At 42.9% G+C, this 21622-nt stretch overlaps 1 protein-coding gene across 2 annotated transcripts; it reads left to right on the top strand.

The window, feature by feature from the left end:
* The first annotated feature begins 3800 nt into the window (after positions 1–3800).
* LOC123069907 (uncharacterized) lies at positions 3801–6104 on the top strand. 2 transcript variants are annotated; one of them, XM_044492878.1, is made up of 3 exons: positions 3801–4001; positions 4596–4789; positions 5630–6104. In XM_044492878.1, the coding sequence occupies exons 1-3, from the start codon at positions 3825–3827 to the stop codon at positions 5649–5651; spliced, it is 393 nt and encodes a 130-aa protein (XP_044348813.1). In that variant the 5' UTR covers positions 3801–3824; the 3' UTR covers positions 5652–6104. The 2 variants fall into 2 exon arrangements, 1 of the variants encoding a protein (XP_044348813.1); XR_006433187.1 differs by having other exon boundaries at positions 3801–4071; positions 4596–6104.
* Positions 6105–21622: the final 15518 nt, after the last annotated feature.

Genomic DNA, 21622 nt, shown 5'->3' with positions numbered 1-21622 from the left:
ATGTCATCATGATGTCAGCAGTCAGCAGAGGTGTTGACTGGTCAAACTGACGTGTGGGTCCCGCGTGTCATTGACTGATTAATTAACTAACATTTAATTAGGTTAATTAATGATTAGATTAATCTAATTATGATTAATTAAGTTAATTAATTCTTTAATTAATTAATTAATTAACATTTTATTTATTATTATTACTACTACTTTTTTTTAAATAAAACGTTTTGGGGCTGGGCCCCGTTTGTCATTGGCCAGGGGCCTTAACGGGCGTCGGGTGCTGGGTCATGGGCGTCGCCCGAGTGGGAGGGGGCGAGCCCGACCAGGGGGGAGCGGGGCGAGGCCACCAACAGACGGTCGCGGTGCGGCAGCCATCGGGGGCCCCAGCGGAGGGGCACGCGTGCGTGCAGGTGGCCGCGACGAGCGGAGCGGCAGAGCTCCGACCGGCCCGGTGAGGAGAGGCGAGGCGCGGGCGTCGAGGGACGCATGCGGGCGTGCTGGGGAGCTCGCGCCGCAGCAAGTCCAGGGGCGGCAGAGGGGTGGCCGGAGGCGGGGAAGATGTCGGAGTACGGCAAAGGGCGGCCTTGGAAACAGGCGGCGCACGATGGCAGGGGTTGGTGGTGCGGCCGAGCGGCAGTGTCGTGCGTGCGTGACGACGTGCAGCAGTGGTCGGAGCTGACGGGCATGGCGGGACGTGAAGGCCACGGCCAGGGGGCGCGCCTTGGCGCGAGCGTGCGTGTGCGCGACCGGTGGTGGTGAGCACGAGTGCCTAGCGAGCTCTCGTTGCGGCTGTCCGGCGAACTCCGACGACGAAGAAACGGAACAGGAGGGAAATAAGGAGATCGAGGGGGAGGCTCACATAGCCCTGTAGTTGAGCGAGGCATGCTCGAGGAGGAAGAGGAGGAAGGGGCGGCGTCCGGGTTGCCGGCGACGAGTGCGGCGGGGCAACGGGGTCGAGGGCGTGGCGCAGGAACGGCGGCCTCGGCACGAGGCGAGGAGGAGGCCGAGGCACGCGGGGCGGTGGCGACGCTGCGACACGGAGGCGGCAGTCCTCAGGCGCGGTGCGCCGGTTGGAGGCGGCAGGTGACGGCGCGGTCCGGGGGGTCGCTCCCCTGATCCAGAAACGGGGCGGGGAGAGGGGAGTGGGGAGAGTGGGTTCGATGCCCTAGGGTTTCGGGGGTGAGTGGATAAGGGGGAGTTGGGGGAATGGCCGGCTGGGCCTGGTGGCCTGCTGGGCCGTGGCCCAGTGGAGACGGGAGGAGGCCTTTTCTCTTTCTTTCCTTTTTTCTGTTTTGTATTTTCTTTCTTTTATTTATTTTCTCTTCTGTTTTAATTCAATTTAAAATATTTATGCATTTTATAAAACTGTGTCTTCTACACCATAATTATCTATGCAATATTTAGTACAAACCGAACATTTTTATTTTAATGTTTGAAAACTTTTATTGTTTTCCTGTAATTAAATTATGAATTTGTTTCGGTTTTGAATTATCTAGAGTTTATCAACAGTAACCGAGGTGACATGGCATCATTAGCGGGGGATCACTGTAGATTAATTATCCGGGCGTCACATATTGCTTTCTTCATGACTTATACAAAGTTCCTACAACTATGAGATTATGCAACTCCCGTTTACCGGAGGAACACTTTGTGTGCTACCAAACGTCACAACGTAACTGGGTGATTATAAAGGAGCTCTACAGGTGTCTCCAAAGATAGATATTGAGTTGGCGTATTTCGAGATTAGGTTTTATCACTCCGATTGTCGGAGAGGTATCTCTGGGCCCTCTAGGTAATGCACATCACTATAATCCTTACAAGCAATGTGGCCAATGAGTTGGTTACGGAATGATGCATTACGTAACGAGTAAAGAGACTTGCCGGTAACGAGATTGAACTAGGTATTAGATACCGACGATCGAATCTCGGGCAAGTAACATACCGATGACAAAAGGAACAATGTATGTTGTTATGCGGTTTGACCGATAAAGATCTTCGTAGAATATGTAGAAGCCAATATGAGCATCCAGGTTCCGCTATTGGTTATTGACCGGAAACAGTTCTAGGTCATGTCTACATAGTTCTCGAACCCGTAGGGTCCGCACGCTTAAAGTTACGATGACAATTTCATTATGAGTTTATATGTTTTGATGTACCGAAGGTTGTTCGGAGTCCCGGATGTGATCCCGGACATGACGAGGAGTCTCGAAATGGTCGAGACATGAAGATTGATATATTGAAAGCCTATATTTGGATATCGAAATCGTTCCGGGAGAAACCGGGATTTTTCCGGAGTACCGGGGGGTTACCGGAACCCCCCCCCCCCGGGGGGGTTAATGGGCCTACATGGGCCATGAGGGAGAAGAGGAGGGTCGGCCAGGGCAGGCCGCGCGCCCCCTCCCCCCCTAGTCCGAATAGGACAAGGAAGGGGGGGGGGCGGCGCACCCCTTTCCTCTTTCCCCTCCCCCCTTTCCTTCTCCACCAAGGCAAGAGGGGGAGTCCTACTCCCTGCGGGAGTAGGACTCCTCCAGGCGCACCCCTAGGGGGGCGGCTGCACCTCCCCCCTCCCTCCTTTATATACGGGGGCCGGGGGCACCTCTAGACACACAAGTTGATCTTCGTGATCATTCCTTAGCCGTGTGCGGTGCCCCCTCCACCATATTCCACCTCGATCATATCGTTGCGGTGCTTAGGCGAAGCCCTCCATTTGTAGAACATCATCGTCGTCACCACGCCATCGTGCTGACGGAACTCATCCCCGACACCCTGCTGGATCAGAGTCCGGGGATCGTCATCGAGCTGAACGTGTGCTGAACTCGGAGGTGCCGTACGTTCGGTGCTTGGATCGGTCGGATTGTGAAGACGTACGACTACATCAACCGCGTTGTCATAACGCTTCCGCTTTCGGTCTACGAGGGTATGTGGACACAATCTCCCCTCTCGTTGCTATGCATCACCATGATCTTGCGTGTGCGTAGGAATTTTTTTGAAATTACTACGTTCCCCAACAAATGTGTAGCTCCTGTCGTTGTTCTCTTTATTTTTGGCGAGGAATGGTTGTTCCTTGGCTGACAACAGGTCACTTCAGATTCAAAAGACACATAATTTATATTTGAGTTTTGGCTACATTTCAGACAATAGTATGATGGTAATTTTAGTTGCTTCACATTGGTCCAGATTTAGAATATGTCGGCTAACTTTCATATCTGTTGTTAGAGAGATCAATTTAGAAGTTAGTAAGTGATTCCCTTTATCACAGTTTCTAATCGTAACACCGTATATTATGTCAGTATTATATGTTGCATTAACGCGACAGGGTTCTTAGTTCTAAAACATGATATTTTCATGATGCAAGTATGCTGAAGCATAGCACACATTTGCATACATGAGTTTCTGGTTTGCTGAAATTTTATCCTTGAAAATATGAGAAGTTGATAAAACTGGTCTTGCATGCCTAAATCAACTAGAAGGGACATTAAGATTATGTCTATGCGCACATAATATAATTTGTCCTTCTATTTGTAGAACATGAAGTAGTATAGTGCAATTTTGGCAAACAAAAGCTTAACTAATTGAGCATCGTATGAAATTTGGGCGAGATGCTTATAATTTAAAAACCACCATAATGGTGTTCCACTCGACATTAAAAATTATACAATACAATTTTTTGTCGAGCAAAATCATAATGGTTTTCCATTCAAAATAAAAATGACAATGTAATTTGTTATCAACATGTTGATAATTATTTTTAGATGCATCTATAATTATTGTTTTGCCCCGTCATCCTCGGCGCGGAGAATGGCCATCGGGCGGTAGGTGAGATCTCTGGGATGGGCTACTACCTCCACCACCGTCGGCTCCACATGTGTGGGGGATGCCTATCTTCTGCGAAGGAGATGACAAAGGATGCAGAGGAGACATGCTCCGTGGTGTGTTCTTGCTGCAAAGCTCTCATACAGATTTCTTTTTCATGCGAGTTGAGAACACACATACTAGGAGGGAAGAAGGTATTTCACCGGCCAGTCCTTCCACATTCGAGCCATCCATCCACCCAGTTATGTATCTATCAGGCACCAGGTAGTAGAGCTTTTTTCCTCTGATTTAGTTGGAGATGATGTTGCAGTTTGTTTGCCTACTGCTGCTATTTGTTTTGATTGTGGGGGGGCTAGAAGGCTTTCTTGTTGCCGTGTTTGCTGCATGAGAGAGCAGAGAGGATTGAGAGATCACATGGATCCGATGAGCTTTGGGTGGGGGTAGCACGGAGAGGAAGGTCACTTGATGGAGAAGACATAGTGTAGGGAATGTTGCTTGGTATTGTGTGTGCAATTGTTTTGTTTAGTATTATTTCTTAACTGTTAGAGATATTGGAGATATTGCCATAGTAATATTTTGCTACTATTATGGATATATGGTCTTTTCCATTGCATTGTAAAAATAATGTCCATACTTGTTTTCAATCTTCTGAGAGTAAAATGTCTGTAGTATGTTTCGAACAGCTATATCACACTTTTATTTGTATAGAGCATGATTAGCTTAACCTATTGATGCTACAAAATATTTTAAACTGGTTGAATTACTTGGATCTATTTTATATATTGTAGGACAATGGACTTGACAATGACACTAGCTCGGATGGCGCCACTAAAGTGATGATGCTAATGTACAGGAGGAGGGATGTAAAATTGCAGACATTAGAACTTGGTCTCGCCAAAGCTCATTTAGTGATAAGGGAGACAATCCAGACAAATAATGTGCTGGTTGGACCAGTGTATTGGAATGCCTATGCATTTCAGAGGTACGCAAATCCTTTTGCATATAAATACTTTGCCATTAGGGTGTGAAATTGCTAAACTGCCATCTCTGTAGTTTTCGAGTAGTTAAAATTCGAGCATATAATCTTCTATTAATCAAGGTATCCATATATCTGACAAATAAACCATAGGGGCAGATTCAATCTGATGACATGCTCCTGTGTGAGACAGAAAATTGGGCTTGGGGAGTTGTAGTTCAGTTACATCATGGGACAAAAAAATAGTTGAGAGTAAAAGGAAAGAAAAAATAGAAAGGGAGACGATAAAAAATGCATGGTAGAGAAAAAAGTCCTCATGCCATCATGTGAGCTTCAGCTCACCGCGTTGTAGCCGAAGCGGTTTCCTTTTAGTTCAGGTTCAAGCAGTTGCTGCCCTGCAGTCATATGCATTGTCTTTTTAGATACACCATTCATATAGGGAAAGCTGGCATTGCTACATGGAATAGTAATGTGCAGATTTAATAGGCCATGGGGATTATAACTAATAGTTAGCTTTTGAGTTTAAAGAAGTAACAAAAGTTAATATGTTGACGGAATAGGCCATGTCAACTAGTCCCTCCTCCAAAATAAGTGTCGTGGTTGGAGTAGTAACTAATGTTGATAAAGCGCCATGATGCTATGATATTTAACAATCATTTGAAGTAAATATGCCATGTTGATAAGTAACTATTGACAAAGCGCCACGATGCTATGACATATAACAATAATCTGCTCACTAAATATGCCATGGTGAATTGATTAGTAAAAACATTGAGCAAATCTGTCCTATTATAAGCTATTTAGAATTGCAATTCATATGTTCCTTTTATATGGTTTCTCGTCCAGATTACATGTGCAGGTTAAGTAAGCTGAGTAATTTGGATTCTAACTTACCTCGTCTAGCAACTGAAAATTCTGCAAATCAAAAGGAAGAGCTAAAGAAAACACAACGGAAATTTTAGTTTCTGTACCAGTTTACTTAGCTCCTTCCATGATGAGTCCCCGTGTGATTGCGGTGCTGTTGTAACATTCCCAAAGAATGCCAGGTCGCCCTGTATAAAGTAGATGGACATGTACTTTCACTTGTTTGTGGATTCCTTGATTCTACTGGATTTTATTCTTGGTGCTTTGTTGCCAGTGGATTTTGAACAAGAAGATCTCTTTTATGTCTTTTTATAACTTAATTAGGCCGAATGTTTCTTGTACAAAGTAATTGTTAGTACTACTTGTTAATTGTTATATACAGGTAAATAGTTGCTGGAGCCTGAGGTTCTTTATTGAATGATTATAAATATAAGAGAATGATGAATTTGTTTTTGCAGATTTCTCACTGATTTCTGTCCTCGAGGAAGTCATTTCTTGCTTGCTTTCTTTAATAATACAAATTACATATTTCGTGCTTATGAACAGCTGATTTCATCTCTACTTATTCCATGAACAATATATGTACTGCTACAGCAGTGGAACTTACGCATCATCAGTACTCAGGTTGGGCAGCATCATGGCACAAGTAGCTACAAGAGTGGAACAAGTTAATGTAAAAACACGCTTTTTACTATGTTTCCTCTACTTTACTTTCATGTTTGCATTGCTCTGTACCCAATGGATTGAATTGCCAGATTCTGCTCATGTTCCACTGATGAACGATTACCAAATCGCTCTTTCACATAGAAACCAAATTTCATTTTAATTCTCGATGTTCCTGAAGGAGCAACCTAACCTGTGAATTCTAACTTTCTGATTCGGGATTTTTTATTCTCCGACATGATTTGGTGTCGTCTGAGCTACCTGTCACCGATGGTCTTTCATAAAGTTGAAAGTCACCTTGAAATATTGACAACCCTATAATGGTTGGTTGTGCCAGAATTAACATGTTTACTTTGTAGATTATGAGAGAGATGGAGATGGATTATGTTAACGTTTAAAAAGGATCCATCGCAAAGTCACTGAATATATATATATATATATATATATATATATATATATATATATATATATATATATATATATATATGTGTGTGTGTGTGTGTGTGTGTGTGTGTGTGTGTGTGTGTGTGTGTGGAAAATGCATCCTACTACCGGGTGTAGCTACACCCATCTCTCATATATTACCATGTGGTAGTATATACTCTACTTTGTTATTTTTAGTATGTTCACATACAATATCTAAGGTACTACAAAGTGATTTATATGAAAAAATTGCAAGTGAGCCCATAGTTTTATCGTATTTGTGAAATACGTACATATTTGTACGCAAAATGAAGTATGTCCAAAATATAAGTTAATTTTTTTAAATAATACATTTTTCTTATAAATTTTGAAAAATAATACACGATTTTAAGAAATTACATAAATAATGCGGTGTCGGCTTGCTGTAAGCCGACTGGAGCCAGTCGGCCACGGGATAGCCGATTAGGTTCCAGTCGGCTTACGGGAGGCTGACTGGGTCCAGGAACTAATCGGCTTACGGTAAGCCGATAGGTGCATGGCCCGTACGTAGCGTGAGTCGTGCTACTCCCGTTTGATAAGCTAGCTAGCTAGCTAGCTAGCCTCTGCCCAATGGATCCACCGGCTTGCTAGGGTGCTTGTGGTATACGTGCACGTTTTGCTGTATACGCTTGACCGTGCGAAAAGCAATGATCGACCAGAGGTTGTTTATGTACGTGTCTCGTGAAGATTGTTCCCGCCAGAAGTACTAGTAAGTACTAGTTTACGTCCAGGGAAAGATCGATTGCTAGCTCGAGGGCTAGCTTTTACACTTGCGGGTGATCGATAACGAGTCAGCTTTGCTTTGTTCGTCGTGGTCGTTGTCGTCGTCGTCGCCTTCGTTGAAAAATACTCAACGTCGGAGGAACCTGCGCCAACAATTGGCACAGGCCCGACCTGGACGCCGCAGCCGTCGAGTACTTTCCGACAACTATGCACGTACAAGTTACAGCCGGATACTTTCCAACCGAGTCAAGTTTATATATGGTGAAATGTATTGCTACTAGTGTAAAAGCTAGCCCTCTCATCGAATTAGTAGACAACAGTTGCATGCACACACGCACAGAAAACTAGCTAGATCGATTAGTACACCAGCTGCATGCACACATGCACAGAAAGCTAGCGAGCAAATCAGCTCACGCACTTATCGGCTTGGCGGAGGCCGACTGCATGTGGTAAACTGGCCATGACTTGGGGCTGAGGCACTAATCGGCTTACTAGTGCCCGATTGGGCCTACTCGGCTTACCGGTGGCCGATTGGGCTCTACTCGGCCTACCGGCGGCCGACAGAAGCCAATTGGCTTCCCCGACGCCGACGCTGTATTATTTTTAAAATAAATCTAAACGGCGTAATATTTCTCAAATTTACTAAAAAAAGTGTATTATTTTTAAAAAAATAGCAAAATATGATACATACTACCATATATATATATATATACTACGTAAATATTCTTATATACTACATAATACGCGTACATACTCTTCGATATGATATATACTACGTAGAAGGTATGGAACAAAAGTGCAAGTAGCTACACCCGGTAGTAGGAAAATTTATATATATATATATATATATATATATATATATATATATATATAAAAACACTATTCTGATCACGGGATCAGAATAATATTCTGATCACAACATGAATTTCTCGGGTAACGCGCCTGACCTTCCCCGAGTACTAGGTTGAACTTCAGCCAAAAAGTGTCTAAATGGGGCTTGCGATATACTATTGGAAAGCTATGGACACCAATATCATGATCCAAGTTAAATTTTTGGCAAAATGTAGGCGGTTTAAGAGCAGTTTTGAAAACCGTTTTTTCTTCATAAAAAAACGTGAATCGTATTTTCAATCGCATTTCTAAACCATTTATCGGAATGAGGTAAATAATATAGTGTTGGAAAGCTGCTGCAAAACCGCTCCTTCGATATGTTGAAAGTTTACTCTAATTCCCTCTAGATAAAGAGTAGTTTTGAAAATCGTAAAATTTCGTACATCGAACAGCCGGCTTCGTATTTTCAACGTAATTTCTAAACGGCTAATCCATTTGAGGCAAATGATATGGAATTGGAAAGCTTGTGAAAATGCGCTACTTTTTCATGTTAAAAGATTTTTCTAATTTGGAACAGTTTAAAAGTAATTCAGAAAATGGTACAAATTCCACCGAGTTCGTATTTTCGAGATAAGTTTTTAACCATACATCCGAATGCAACAAATGATACGGCGTTGGAAAGCTTGAGGAAATGCGAAACTTTTTCGTATCTATTATTTCTCCAAATTCCTTGCAGTTTTAAGTCAAATTAGAAAATGACAAAAAACGTATTTTCAGCATAATTTCTACAAACTTTAACGGAATGGCGCAAATAATATACCGTTGAAAAGCTACGGAAAATGCGAAACTTTTTCATGTTGATGGTTTTCTCTGATTCTTAGCCATTTTCAAGTAATTGCAAAAATGGCGGGATCCTTCGTTTTACCTTTATTGCGAAACTGATTCTTCGAAAATGCACCGCGTGAAGAGCCTGAACTTCTCGGCACATGTACTTAAACTTCACTCTGTTTTTCACGTGCTTTTTTTCTCCTATATCTCTATCCACTGCTCCTAGCTCTCCATCCACCCACCGGAATTGAGCAAGTGATATACCGATGGAAAGCTTCTGTAAACACGCAACTTTCCCGTGTTGATCATTTTTTCATACTCGCAATGATTTTAAAAGTTTTTCATCTAAAATTCATTCAGCGTAGCAGTTGAACTTCATGTTGTTTTTACGTTAAACTTCTGTGACGTATTTTTGTTTGTACGCGCGCCTGAACTTCCCTCTGTACGAACCCGACCTTCGGGCTATCTTTGCAACCGTGGCTTCTACCGCGAATTATTCTGATTAGTTGTGTTCTATATGATGTTAGTGTAATCTAGAAACATGTTTTAGCGACTAAATACTGGTTTTAAATAGAAATCTCGCTCGCTAGCGGATTTTGCTCTCGGGTCGTGATGGAATTACGTTTTTTGCAATTTTACCGCCTGAGTTGTTCGACCTGAACTTCCCCTAGTGCTAGGTTGAACTTCTGTCAACTTTGCCCAAATGGGGCTTGCGATATACCGTTGGAAAGTTATGGACACCAGTATCATGACCCAACTTAAAATTTTGGCAAAATGTAAGTGGTTTAAGAGCAGTTTTGAAAACCGTTTTTTCTTCATACAAAAAACATGAATTGTATTTTCGATCGCATTTCTAAACCATTTATTGGAATGAGGTAAATAATATGGCGTTGGGAAGCTGCTCTAAAACCGCTCCTTTCACATGCTGGAAGTTTTTTCTAATTCCTCATGGTTAAAGAGTAATGTGGAAAATCATAAAATTTTGCAAACCAAACAACCGAGTTCGTATTTTCATTGCCATTTCTAAACGCCTAATCCAATTGAGACAAATGATATGGCGCTGGAAAGGTTGTCAAAATCCGTTTTTTTCTCATGTTGAATTTTTTTTCTAATTTTGAATGGTTTAAGAGTAATTTAGAAAACGATACAAGTTCTACCAAGTCTATATTTCGATCTATTTTTTTGATCATACGTCCGAATGTAGAAAATGATATGGCGTTGGAAAGCCTGAACAAATGCGAAACTTTTTGGTATATGTTGTTTCTCCAAATTGATTACGGTTTTACATTGATTTTGAAAATGGCTAAAAATGTATTTTCGCCTTAATTTTTATAAACTTCATCGGAATGGGGCAAATAATATACTGTTAAAAAGAAACGAAAAATGCGAAACTTTTTCATGTTGATGGTTTTCTCTGAATCCCAGCCATTTTCAAGTAATTTCAGAAACGGCGAGATCACTCGTTCTGCCTTTATCGCGAAACAGATTCGTCGAAAATGCATCGCGTGAAGTAGTTGAACTTCTGTGGCATTTCTACCTGAACTTCACTCTGTTTTTCACGTCCTCTTTTTTGCTCGTAGCTCTTCATTCACTCACCGGAATTAAGCAAGTGATATACCAATGGAAAGCTTCTATAAACACGCAACTTTTCCGTGTTGATCATTTTTTCATACTCGCTATGGTTTTAAAAGTTTTTCTTGTGAAATTCATTCAGTGTAGTAGTTGAACTTCCCGCTGTTTTCACGTTGGACTTCTGTGACATATTTTTTGTTTGTAATTTCCCCATCCATTTTCGTCAGTGTTACACAAATGATATTCTTTTTATACAAACCTCTCTCACAATATTTTTTTAACTTTCTCCGGCCGAGGACTTGAACTTACACAAATGATATTCCTGTTGTTTTGAAGTAAATTAGAAAATGACGAGATCATGATTTCTGCCTTCATCGTGAATGGAAATGCACTGCGTGAAGTAGTTGAACCTCTCGGACATGTCTGTTTGAACTTCACTTTGTTTTTAACATGCTATTTTTGACGTGTTATTTTTCACAGTGCGTGAAGTAGTTGAACTTCTGGGGCAAGTCTATTTGAACTTCACTCTGTTTCACTTTATTTGTATTTTTCTTATACGAAACGCATACCATGTAGTACGTGAACTTCTGGATGTTATCACTTTGAACTTCTCTCTGGTTTGAGTGAATTGTTTTAAAACACAACAAACAACATCTTTTTATGTATTTTGGACATCTAAACACACGGTGAACCTCTCTCACAAGAATTTTTCAACTTTTCCTCGCCGAGCACTTGGACTTCTAGGAACCATTTTTTCGTTTATGAGTTGTTTTTAAAAGTACAAAAATGGTGTTGTGTTTTTTATTTTTTGAACAGGTAAATCCTAGGTTTTAATAAACTCCGAACTTCTCTATTATTTCAATATGAACTTCACCTTTTTATATTTTTGAGTAAAGAATTGTATTTGATTTTTATACGGAAAAAATCGAACATGGAAATACAAGGTGAACCTCTCTTGCAAGAATTTTTGAACTTCTCTGGACGCATCGAGGTGCCGGCCTGTGAGAACGCTCGTCATAGCGTTGCGCCATAATTTTGTGATGGGTCTTTCGTTTTAAAAATAGGAGTTTTTAGGGTCCAGTTTACCACTTCTTTCAACATACCTTTTAAGCTTTTATTTTTCTATACTTTTATTCTCACCTAAAATGCATTCCTTGCAGTACTCGAACTTCTCGTTGTTTTGACCTAGAACTTCTGTCGAGTATTTTGTTCAACCTCTCTCACATGAATTTTTTAACTTTCTTGGGCCGAGCACTTGAACTTCTAGCAACAAAACTTTAGGCTTTGCATTTTCATTCTTTTTTTATAAAAAATGCACACCGTGTAGTACGTGAACTTCTGGCAGTTATCAACCAGAACTTCTGAGATCATGTGTTCTGCCTTTATCGGAAAAACAGAAGTCTCCGAAAATGCACTTCGTCAAGAGGTTGAACTTCTAGAGCAGTTCTTTTTTAACTTCACTCTGTTTTTCACGTGTTGTTTTTTACCCGTAACTCCCAACCACTTACCGGAATTGAGCAAATGATATATCGATGGACAGTTGTTGAAAACACGCAATTTTCACGTGTTGATCAGTTTTTCATACTTATAACGGTTCAAAAGAGTCTTTTCAATACATAAAAACGTGTTTTAACTGATACACATAAAACTTTTAAACCATACATCATAATGTAGCATATAATATACCATTGGAAAGCTTATGAATAGGAGCCACTTTTTTAATATAGACACGTGTTACAAATTCGTTGCCGTTTGAGAGAAATTTTAAAAATGACAAAAATGTTGTTGTTTTTTCCTCTCCTTTTAAACACGTACTTGAAGGTTGGATGTCTTGTAATATAAATTTTGAACCATGCAGCGTGGAGCACGTGAACTTCTTGCAACAAACATTTTAGGCTTTTAGTTTTGTATTATTTTATTCTCATCCAAAACACATTCCGTATAGTAGTTGAACTGCTCGCTATTTTCACGTTGAACTTCGGCCAAGTATTCTTCGAAAAAAATGTTTTTAAATAAGTATCAATTTTTTTTTCTAAATTGAACTTCATAATCTTTTTTTCTAGAAACGGGAAGCATTTGAGTTTTCTGTATACATCAAACTACTCCCTTATTTTAATTTGAACTTCTTCATTTTATTCTTTTGTAACAAGGAAAACCTGAGTTTTTTTATAAATATTGAATTTCTCTATTTTTATAATTTGGACTTCTTGGGTTTTTAGGCTTTTTTGAATTGGTATGTTAATTTAATTCAAACTTGTTGGTTTTTTATCAGTTTATAAAAATCTGAGTTTTTATACACATCGAACTTCGTGTTTTTTAATATGAATTTCTTAGTTTTATCTTAGGAAATGAAAAAAACATATTTTTAAAGAAACATTGCACGCTTTTAAAAGAATTGAACATCCTAATATTATTATTCCTAGGATTGTGGTGAATTTGAGTTTTTTGTATACATGGAACTAATCCGTTATTTTAATTTGAACATCTTGATTTTTTTCTTTTAGTAACAAGGGAAAATCAAAAAAAAATTGAAAGCTTGGTGTTGTAATAAACATTAAACCACTCCGTTATTTAAATTTGAACTTCTATTTCCGAAAACAACAATATATTTCATGTGGACCATTTAAAAAAATGTAATTGGTTGAGAGATATTTCTTTTGAAATACCAAAAACAACAACATTTTTTTGTATTTTAAACATGTAAATATATGATGAATCTCTTTTACAAGAATTTTTGAACATTCCCGAGCAGTGCAAACTTCTAGCAGCAAATGTTCCAGACTTTACCTTTTTTATTCTCATATGAAACAAACTCCACACAGTAGTTGGAGTGTTATGTGTTTCAGATTTGAACTATGCCGACATTTTAAGGTAACTTCTAACCCCCATTATTTTGTATAGTAAACATCGAACTCCTCTATTATTTTAATTTGAACTGATTGGTTATTATTTTAAGAAACAGGAAATCCATATTCTTTTAATAAACATCGACCTGCTCTCTCTTTTAAATATGAACTTCTTACTTTTAGTTTTGTAGAAATAGGGAAAATATGAGTTGTTTTATAAACATTTGATCTTCTCGATTATTTTCATTCAAACTTATTGGTTTTATTCTTTAGCAACAAGGAAAAACTTTTTTTTGTTGATAAGCATCGAACCGCTCCATTATTTAAATTTGAACTTCTAGGTTTTTTTCTTCTAGAAACCGAGGAAATCCTTTTCTATAAATTATTCGAACTGCTCAGTTATTTTAATTTGACCTTCTTGGGCTTTTTTAGCAACGCTGAAAAGTATAAGTTGTTTTTACCAATATTGAGCTGCTTTTGTTTTAATTTGATCTTGTTGGTTATCTTCTTTCAATAAGTAGAAAATCCATGGGAAAAATTGTACACCCATAACACTTTTTTAGAACTCTTGATTTTTATTAGTTTTTAACACGCACACACAGCTAGTGCACGCACTACATCAACAAACCACATGCACTAATGCATGCACGTTTTTCCTTACAATACAATTTCTTTGCATTAGGCTCGAGTTATAAAGAAGTATATTCTCCTTAGTAAGTTAGATTAAGAGTAATAATGGTACTTTTTTTTGCGGAATATATAATAATGGTACTTGAGAAGCGGAGTAAGTGGATGGCCACGTGAGAAGCGCTGGCTTCTTTCTCCACCACAACTTCATTTTCTTTTCCTATCCACTCACCACACACACATATCATGAAACGTACAACTTTGTCTGTCTATTTCTTTCTGAACTTTCAGCAGGGGGATCTCTGAACTTTCAGCTTAATTTTCTTTCCTCACTATAGATCGCATTACTAGTAGCAGTACGGATGCTACTGCAGCTCGTCCCATTTTGTCCACGGAACTTGTGCATCCTCGGAAGATGAGGCGGAGCACCAGGGTGGAGGCAGTGAGCTTGCGGACGAGCTGCAGCCACTTTTTAATGGCTGGAATCGTCCTGAACCCGTGAACAGCAGCGGCTGCGGTGCGGCTCCGCAGTAGTTGGTGAAGCCGCAGGCTGCTCGGGGAGGCCCTTGCTCCATGTTGCGGTAGCCAGCATCCGCGCAGGCGGAGGACGAATATCTCGACCTGCCAATTTTTCAGAGCCCGGACTGCTACAAAATCTCTGCCTGGTCGCTCCGTCGTGGTCGGTGACGAGCAGCAGGAGAGACGGCCGTCGTAGGGAGCAGCGGAGCTGGGCGTCGGGCTCGCCGGTGGGGAGCACCGGGGAGGGGGGCGGGGGTGGGAGGGTGGCAGGGTAGGAAGGTAGGTCCGCGCGACGAGACCGGCGGCTGGGTCCCGGGAGGAGGCCTGCTGCGGGGTTGCAGGAGGCGGGGTCCGGCCACGGCGACGTTTGTGGTAGGCGGCGGCGGGGCGTGCAGGAGGTCCCGCGGCGGCGGGGCGTGCAGGAGGTCCCGCGGCGGCGGGGGATCCCGGGAGGTCGGGCGGCGGCTGGGGAGTCGGGGAGGTCGCGTGGCGGCGCGGGGGAGGTGGGTCTCGGGCGGGGCAGGAGTTTGGTGGTCATGAGATCGGGGATGGGTGTGTTTTTTTTTGCTGCAGTTGCGGGAGTTCGGCAACACCGCTCGCGCTCCTTTTAGAGCCCGTCGTGATCCAAATAGTTATTCTGATCCCAAGATCAGAATAAGCAATGGTAGTTACCCCTAGCTCTTTGTCCTCCACGTGTCCCTTCTCTTAGCACCAAACTAACAGGGTAGAGAGCGTTCCGCGGTGGCCTGATCACGGGTAGAAACCCGCTAACCCACTTTGCACGAGAGCAAGGCAGAGAAAATATTGTTTTTTATAGATAAAGCAAGGCCCTGAATTTTAGGTGGGAAGATACTACGTGCATTGAGGTAATAGCACCCCAGGTACCCTAACTTGCACCCAATGTGATGATCTAGTCCCAAACTTGCAAAACTAGACCAACTCATACCCCAACTTGCAACCAATGTGATGTTTTAGTCCCAGGCCAATCACAGCTCGCCAATTGGCTGCCAAGTGGCCGGGCCGGTCAGCGCCTGTAGTTTTGCACAAACCCCCCTGCCGTTTCACTCATTCAACCCGCAGTGCCCCCCACCTGAATTAAATCTGTCGGATTCCAGTTGACGTCCGTTCGAGAGGGTTCACTTGGTCGCTGTCGGGGCGACAGAGCTCACGGGCTGGCGGGGCGATGGTGACGTCAGCGTCCCAGGCGTCGTTGCCGCCGGCAAACGGCGGCGTGGAGGCACCGGCATCTGCTCATCTCGTCCGGCCGTTCGGAGCATTCCCTCCTGATTACTGTGAGCTCGACGCCCCGTCTCTCTGTTTTCTTTTCCTCCCTCTCCTCTCCTCTGCTTTACTCCTCTGAGCTCTGAGCTCGTCGCCCCACCGTTTGCAGCTCGAATCTCGTACATTTGTGCTCGAATCGGGGTCGTCTAGTGGTGTGATTTGAGTAGGGTCATGTATTGCGAAGTGAAGCTAGGGTTTCAGCCGATGAATTTAGGTTTGGGTTTGAGTAGGGTCATGTATTGCGAAGTGAAGCTAGGGTTTCAGCCGATGAATTTAGGTTTGGGTTCGACACGATAGCTAGGGTTTATGGCGGACAAGTTAGATGTTAATGCCTTATCTTGCTGTTGTAGCCTGTATTCTGCTCGTCTGGTGAACAACTGTAGTTAACTGAATCCTTTACACTGGAACTTGATCATGGTTCAGTTAATCTTTTACTGTTGTTCAAGTATGTTATGCAATTGACTAATTTATTCAGTTAACTGAATATTCAGTTAACTGACTATTTGTTTATGAACTGATGCATCTTTGTATTGAAAACAGTGTGTGATGCAGCAAATGGAGAAAAGGTGGACAGTCCATTTTTTACACTGGAACTTGAGCATGGTGGAATTTTCTGTGGCCTAATCACAAACCTGGAGTACTGGAGCCCTTCTGTTGAGGTGTTAGACTTTGTTGACTCTGGCACTTTATGTTATGCATTCCTTGAACAACACTTGGCTTGGTTGGGATATCCTGTGAGTGAGCACATCATCTACTTCAGCAAACCAAATAAACCAATCTCAGATGGGTTGATCAGAATTAGCAGTGATGAGGATGTGCAGCATATGATCAGAGCCAGTGCTGAGCATAAGGTGCTTGTAGTGCAGGTTGACCATACAGATTTCATCAGCAACTTTAGGTCTGACTTGGTGTGCACAAGTTTTGAAGCAGCAAGTGCATCCCCTTCCCATAGCCTAGTTTCAGTCTTTGTAGAAGATCCTTTGTCAGAGATTGCAGCAAATGGAACAGACCCAGAGAATTTGCTTATTGAGGGTGCTGAGCAGAACATGCTAACTGAAGATCCCTTGTTAGATATTGCACCAATTGGAACAGACCCACAGAGTTTGCTTACGGAGGGTGCTGAGCAGAACATGCTAACTGAAGATGGAGAAACAGTTATTGAAGATGTAGTTGTATCAGATTCTGATTTCAGTGACAGTGACTATGACATAGATGATGGTGATGATGATCTGTATGATGACAACATTGACTTTGATGTTGATGAAGAAGCAGATCAGGATGAGGATGATGTGGAGCCTGAATATTTCCTTGAGGATGAAGATCTCAACCTATCAACTGAAGAAGCAGATGAACTTAGGTACAAGTTTAAAGCTTTCAATGCAAAGGTGGACATGATTTGCCCTGTGTTTAAAGTAGGGATGGTATTTGCTGATGTGGTTGAGTTAAGACATGCACTGACTGCATATTCAATTAGAAACAGAGTGCAGATCAAGAAGTTAAAGAATGACAAGAGGAGACTTGAAGCAGTTTGTGAAAATGGTTGCCCATGGTATCTGTATGCTGGCAATGACAACAGGACAGGGGGGTTTGTCATCAAGACTTACTATGGAGAACATATATGTCAGAAGAAATGGAAGATAAGGTCACTGACAACAAAATTCCTATGCAAGTATTTCATAAATGAGTTCAGAGATGACGAGAAGATGTCACTAGGTACATTTTCAAGAAAGATCACCAATGAATTTCATGTCACCCCTAACAGATGGAAGCTAGCTAGGGCAAGAACTGCAGCACTTAAGGAGATCCATGGTGATGAAGAAGAGCAGTTCAGTAGGCTTAGGGACTATGGTCATGAATTGAGGAATACCAACCCTGGGTCTACATTTCTTCTGTCAACTGAGGTTGTTAGAGACATAGATTTCCCACAGGGCAGGAAATGTCTGAAAACTCTATATTGGTCTTATGATGCATGCAAAAGGGGTTGGCTCAAGGGATGCAGGCCTATTATTTTCATTGATGGTTGTCACATGAAAAATAGGTTTAAAGGAGTGTTGCTTAGTGCAGTGGGTATTGATCCAAATGACTGCATTTTCCCCATTGCAATGGGTTGGGTAGAAGTAGAGTGCACCAGTTCTTGGGAGTGGTTTCTCACTACATTGAGAGATGACCTTAACATCACAAATACTGCTCCTTTCACTATTATGAGTGACAAGCAGAAAGGTTTGATCAATGCTGTGCAAAAAATCTGGCCAGATGCTGAGCATAGGTTTTGTGTTAGGCATATTTATCAGAATTTCAATGAGAAGCACAAAGGAGAGCAACTGAAGCAAGATCTGTGGGCCATTGCAAGAGCACCAAACAGGGTTAAGTGGAGCCAAAACTGTGAGAAAATGGATTCCCACAGTGCAGCTGCCTTCCATTGGACTGAGAGACTAGATCCAAAGACATGGTGTAAATCATTTTTTAGTGTTTTTCCCAAGTGTGATATTCTGCTGAACAATAACTCTGAAGTATTTAATAGCTATATTCTGGAGGGCAGAGAGATGCCAGTACTCTCCATGCTGGAATACATTTTTTACAAGATAATGCAAAGGCTAGTGAGTAAACAGAGGGAGGCCATAGAGAAGTGGGCAGGGCAGAGAATATGCCCAAAGATCATGAAGAAACTAGACAAGAACACTGAGTTTGCTGCTAATTGCCATGTCTCTGAAGCTGGCCAGCAATTGTTCAGAGTTCAGTCTGGTAACTCTAGCTATACAGTTGACTTGTGCTTGCACACTTGTGACTGCAGGAGATGGCAGCTCTCTGGAGTACCATGTGGCCATAGTATAGCATGTTGCAGGGAGGAGAGAATTGACCCAGTGACAATGGTTCATGAATGCTACAGTGTGGAGAATTATCTTAAAGCATATGGATACACTTTGGTTCCACTTAGAGATCCAAAGCATTGGGAGAAACAGAATGGAGACAAGGTATATCCACCAGTTTTCACTAAACAGTTGGGAAGGCCAAAGAAAAACAGGAAGAAAACACCAGAAGAGAAGAGAAGCAGGAATGGTGTTAGATATTTGAACAAAAAAGGTGTGACAATGCACTGCTCAATTTGTGGCAGAGCTGACCACAACAGGAAAGGGCACTACAGGTGGCAGGAAGCACTAGTTGCAGAAGGAGTAGAGCTTGTTGATGATAACTATGATGATCCATCATTTCTTCAGGTATGCTTCTGCTGCATCTCATTTTGCACAGTTGGCTGTAATGCATGAACTCCCTAAAATGAGCTTATCTGAACATTTTTCTTTGCAGAACATCTTTCCAAACAGGCCAGATCCTAGGCTGGATCCTACTGAGTCACCAACTAGCATGGTTTTCAACATGGCCAGCAGGGAAAGAGTAAGAAGACCTCCTCAAAGGGTCCATGGCCCACTGCCTGAGCTCTCTTCATTTGTTGCTGCTGCTGGGGCTGAAATACCACAACCCAGGGTGACTACAGAAATGAATGTTGCTAGGCAGACAAGGGCAAGAACTGAAGCTGACATTGCAAGAGGAAAGAAAAGGAGAGGCAGAGGAGAGGTACATCCAAATGAAAGAAGAGGAAGGGGAGCAAGTGCAGTCTCAGCTCCAGGAAGAGGTGCTAGTGCAGATGCAGGGTCAAGAGAGGGAGCAAGTGCGGGTGTTGGGAGAGGGAGAGGAGCAAATCCAGGTGCTAGCAGAGGGAGAGGAGCAAATGCAGGTGCTGGGAGAGGGAGAGGAGCTAATCCAGGTGCTGGCAGAGGGAGAGGAGCAAATGCAGGTGCTGGCAGAGGGAGAGGAGGCCAAGCAGGTGAGAGGGCATGGTGGATAATGTTTGGAGATGACATTGCCAGTCATATTCCTGACCTAAATGCTCCTCCTGATGATTTTCCTGCTGCCTGATGTAGTGGCAGTTGTCAACCACCATTTTTTGACAAGGCCTATACTTATGTAACTCATAAACTGGCCTTATTTTGTTATGTCAAACTGTGGCATACATTCCCTCTTTTTTGAAGGCAAATTGTGGCATATATTGCCTAATTTCTGGATGGCAAACCATGGCATACAGTGCCCTTTTTGTAATTAAATATTATAATTAGGAGTTAACTGAATGTTGCCACATGTCTGAATTTCACTGAATGTTGCCACATGTCTGAATTTTGCTGTTCACTGAATTTAACTGAATTTTGTGGTGTTAACTGAAGTGAATTTTGCTGCTATTGACTGGAAAAAAAACCAATATACTGAATTTAACTGAATTATGTGGTGTTAACTGAAGTGAATTTTGCTGCTGTTAAGTGAGTACTGTAGTCAATAGTGCTGTTGTTTATAAAAAAAAATGTTTGTCCTGGGTATCGAACCCAGGACCTGTGAATAGCAAATCTAACTGCATTGCCAGTGTGATAGTAGTAGTGATTTGTTCAGATGGTAGCACGCACTGTAGTTAAGCAGACCCACCGTTCCACTAGTTCGTTCGCTCCGCCGATTCGGTTTCCTAGTGCTTTAAAGCCAACCAACTCAACTCCACTAGCTCAACTCCACGCCACTCCACCTAGCTCCCAGTCCACCCACGTCGCAGCTCGCTCCTCGGTGCCCCCGCCACCCCCCGCTCCTCGGTGCCCCCGCCACCCCCCGCTCCACCAAGAAAACCCTCGTCGCCGAGCTCCACACCGCCGCCGGCGCCATGGACAAGACCCCCGCATGGCAGAGGGGCATCGAGGATCTGGCCGGCGACGACGATGCGCTCCGCGCGGACCTGAAGGAGATAGCTCGCTGGTTCCCCTCCGGCCAGATGCTCCTCCACCACACGCTAGGCCTGGTAAAGGTCATGACTGACGACGAGAAGCGTCGCGCCATGCCCGCACCTGGCGTAGCTCCGGTCCTGGTCTTGCACTTCGCAATGGCGGAGACGCGGTCGGACGATCCGAGGCAGCGCGCGCGGTGGTGGATGTACCGCTCCGCCACCACACCGTCGCCGCACCCGAATCCGTTCCGCGTTGCCTCCAGGATGCAGCGCCTCGACGACGTCGTCCTCGCCGTCCCCGCGCCGGTGAACACCGCCTACTCCGACGATGAATCCTTCTCCGACGACACCGACTCTGACTCTGCCGAGGAGGAGATTGAGGTAGTGCTGCTATCTGACGACGAGCCGGATGACGTCGTCATGCTGGCTCCCGTCGTCGCCGGCAACGAGGGCGACAGGCACCGCCCCATTGACGTGGACCTGCTGCCAGAGATGCCTGACTTTGTCAAGAAGGAGGTGCTGGAGGACGTGCTGACGGAGGTGGTGGACGGGCAAGCACGAGATGCCTCCAAGAAGAGGAAGAAGCCGACGAAGATTCCACTTGCAGGGGAGGTGCGCCGGTCCCAGCGTCTGAAGGAGCTCCAGAAATGAAGAACTGAAGACTGCAGAATGTAGTTAGGTATGCTGAGTAGCATATAAGTTAGCATATCAGTTAGTAGTTAGGTGTGCTTCGTATATTGGTAGCACATAAGTTATTTGTAGTTTCGAATGGGCTGGTTTGAACTACTTTTGGGTTGAACTTATGCTGCAACTGTTGCCATCTAATTATGTTGTTGTTGCTGTTGGTAGTTGTATATGCTGCTAAGAAAT

This window comes from Triticum aestivum, chromosome 3B, assembly GCF_018294505.1.
Source record: "Triticum aestivum cultivar Chinese Spring chromosome 3B, IWGSC CS RefSeq v2.1, whole genome shotgun sequence".
In the NCBI taxonomy this organism is placed as follows: Eukaryota; Viridiplantae; Streptophyta; class Magnoliopsida; order Poales; family Poaceae; genus Triticum; species Triticum aestivum.
Note: the sequence above shows the minus strand (reverse complement) of the source record. Positions and strands in the feature narration are given on the sequence as shown.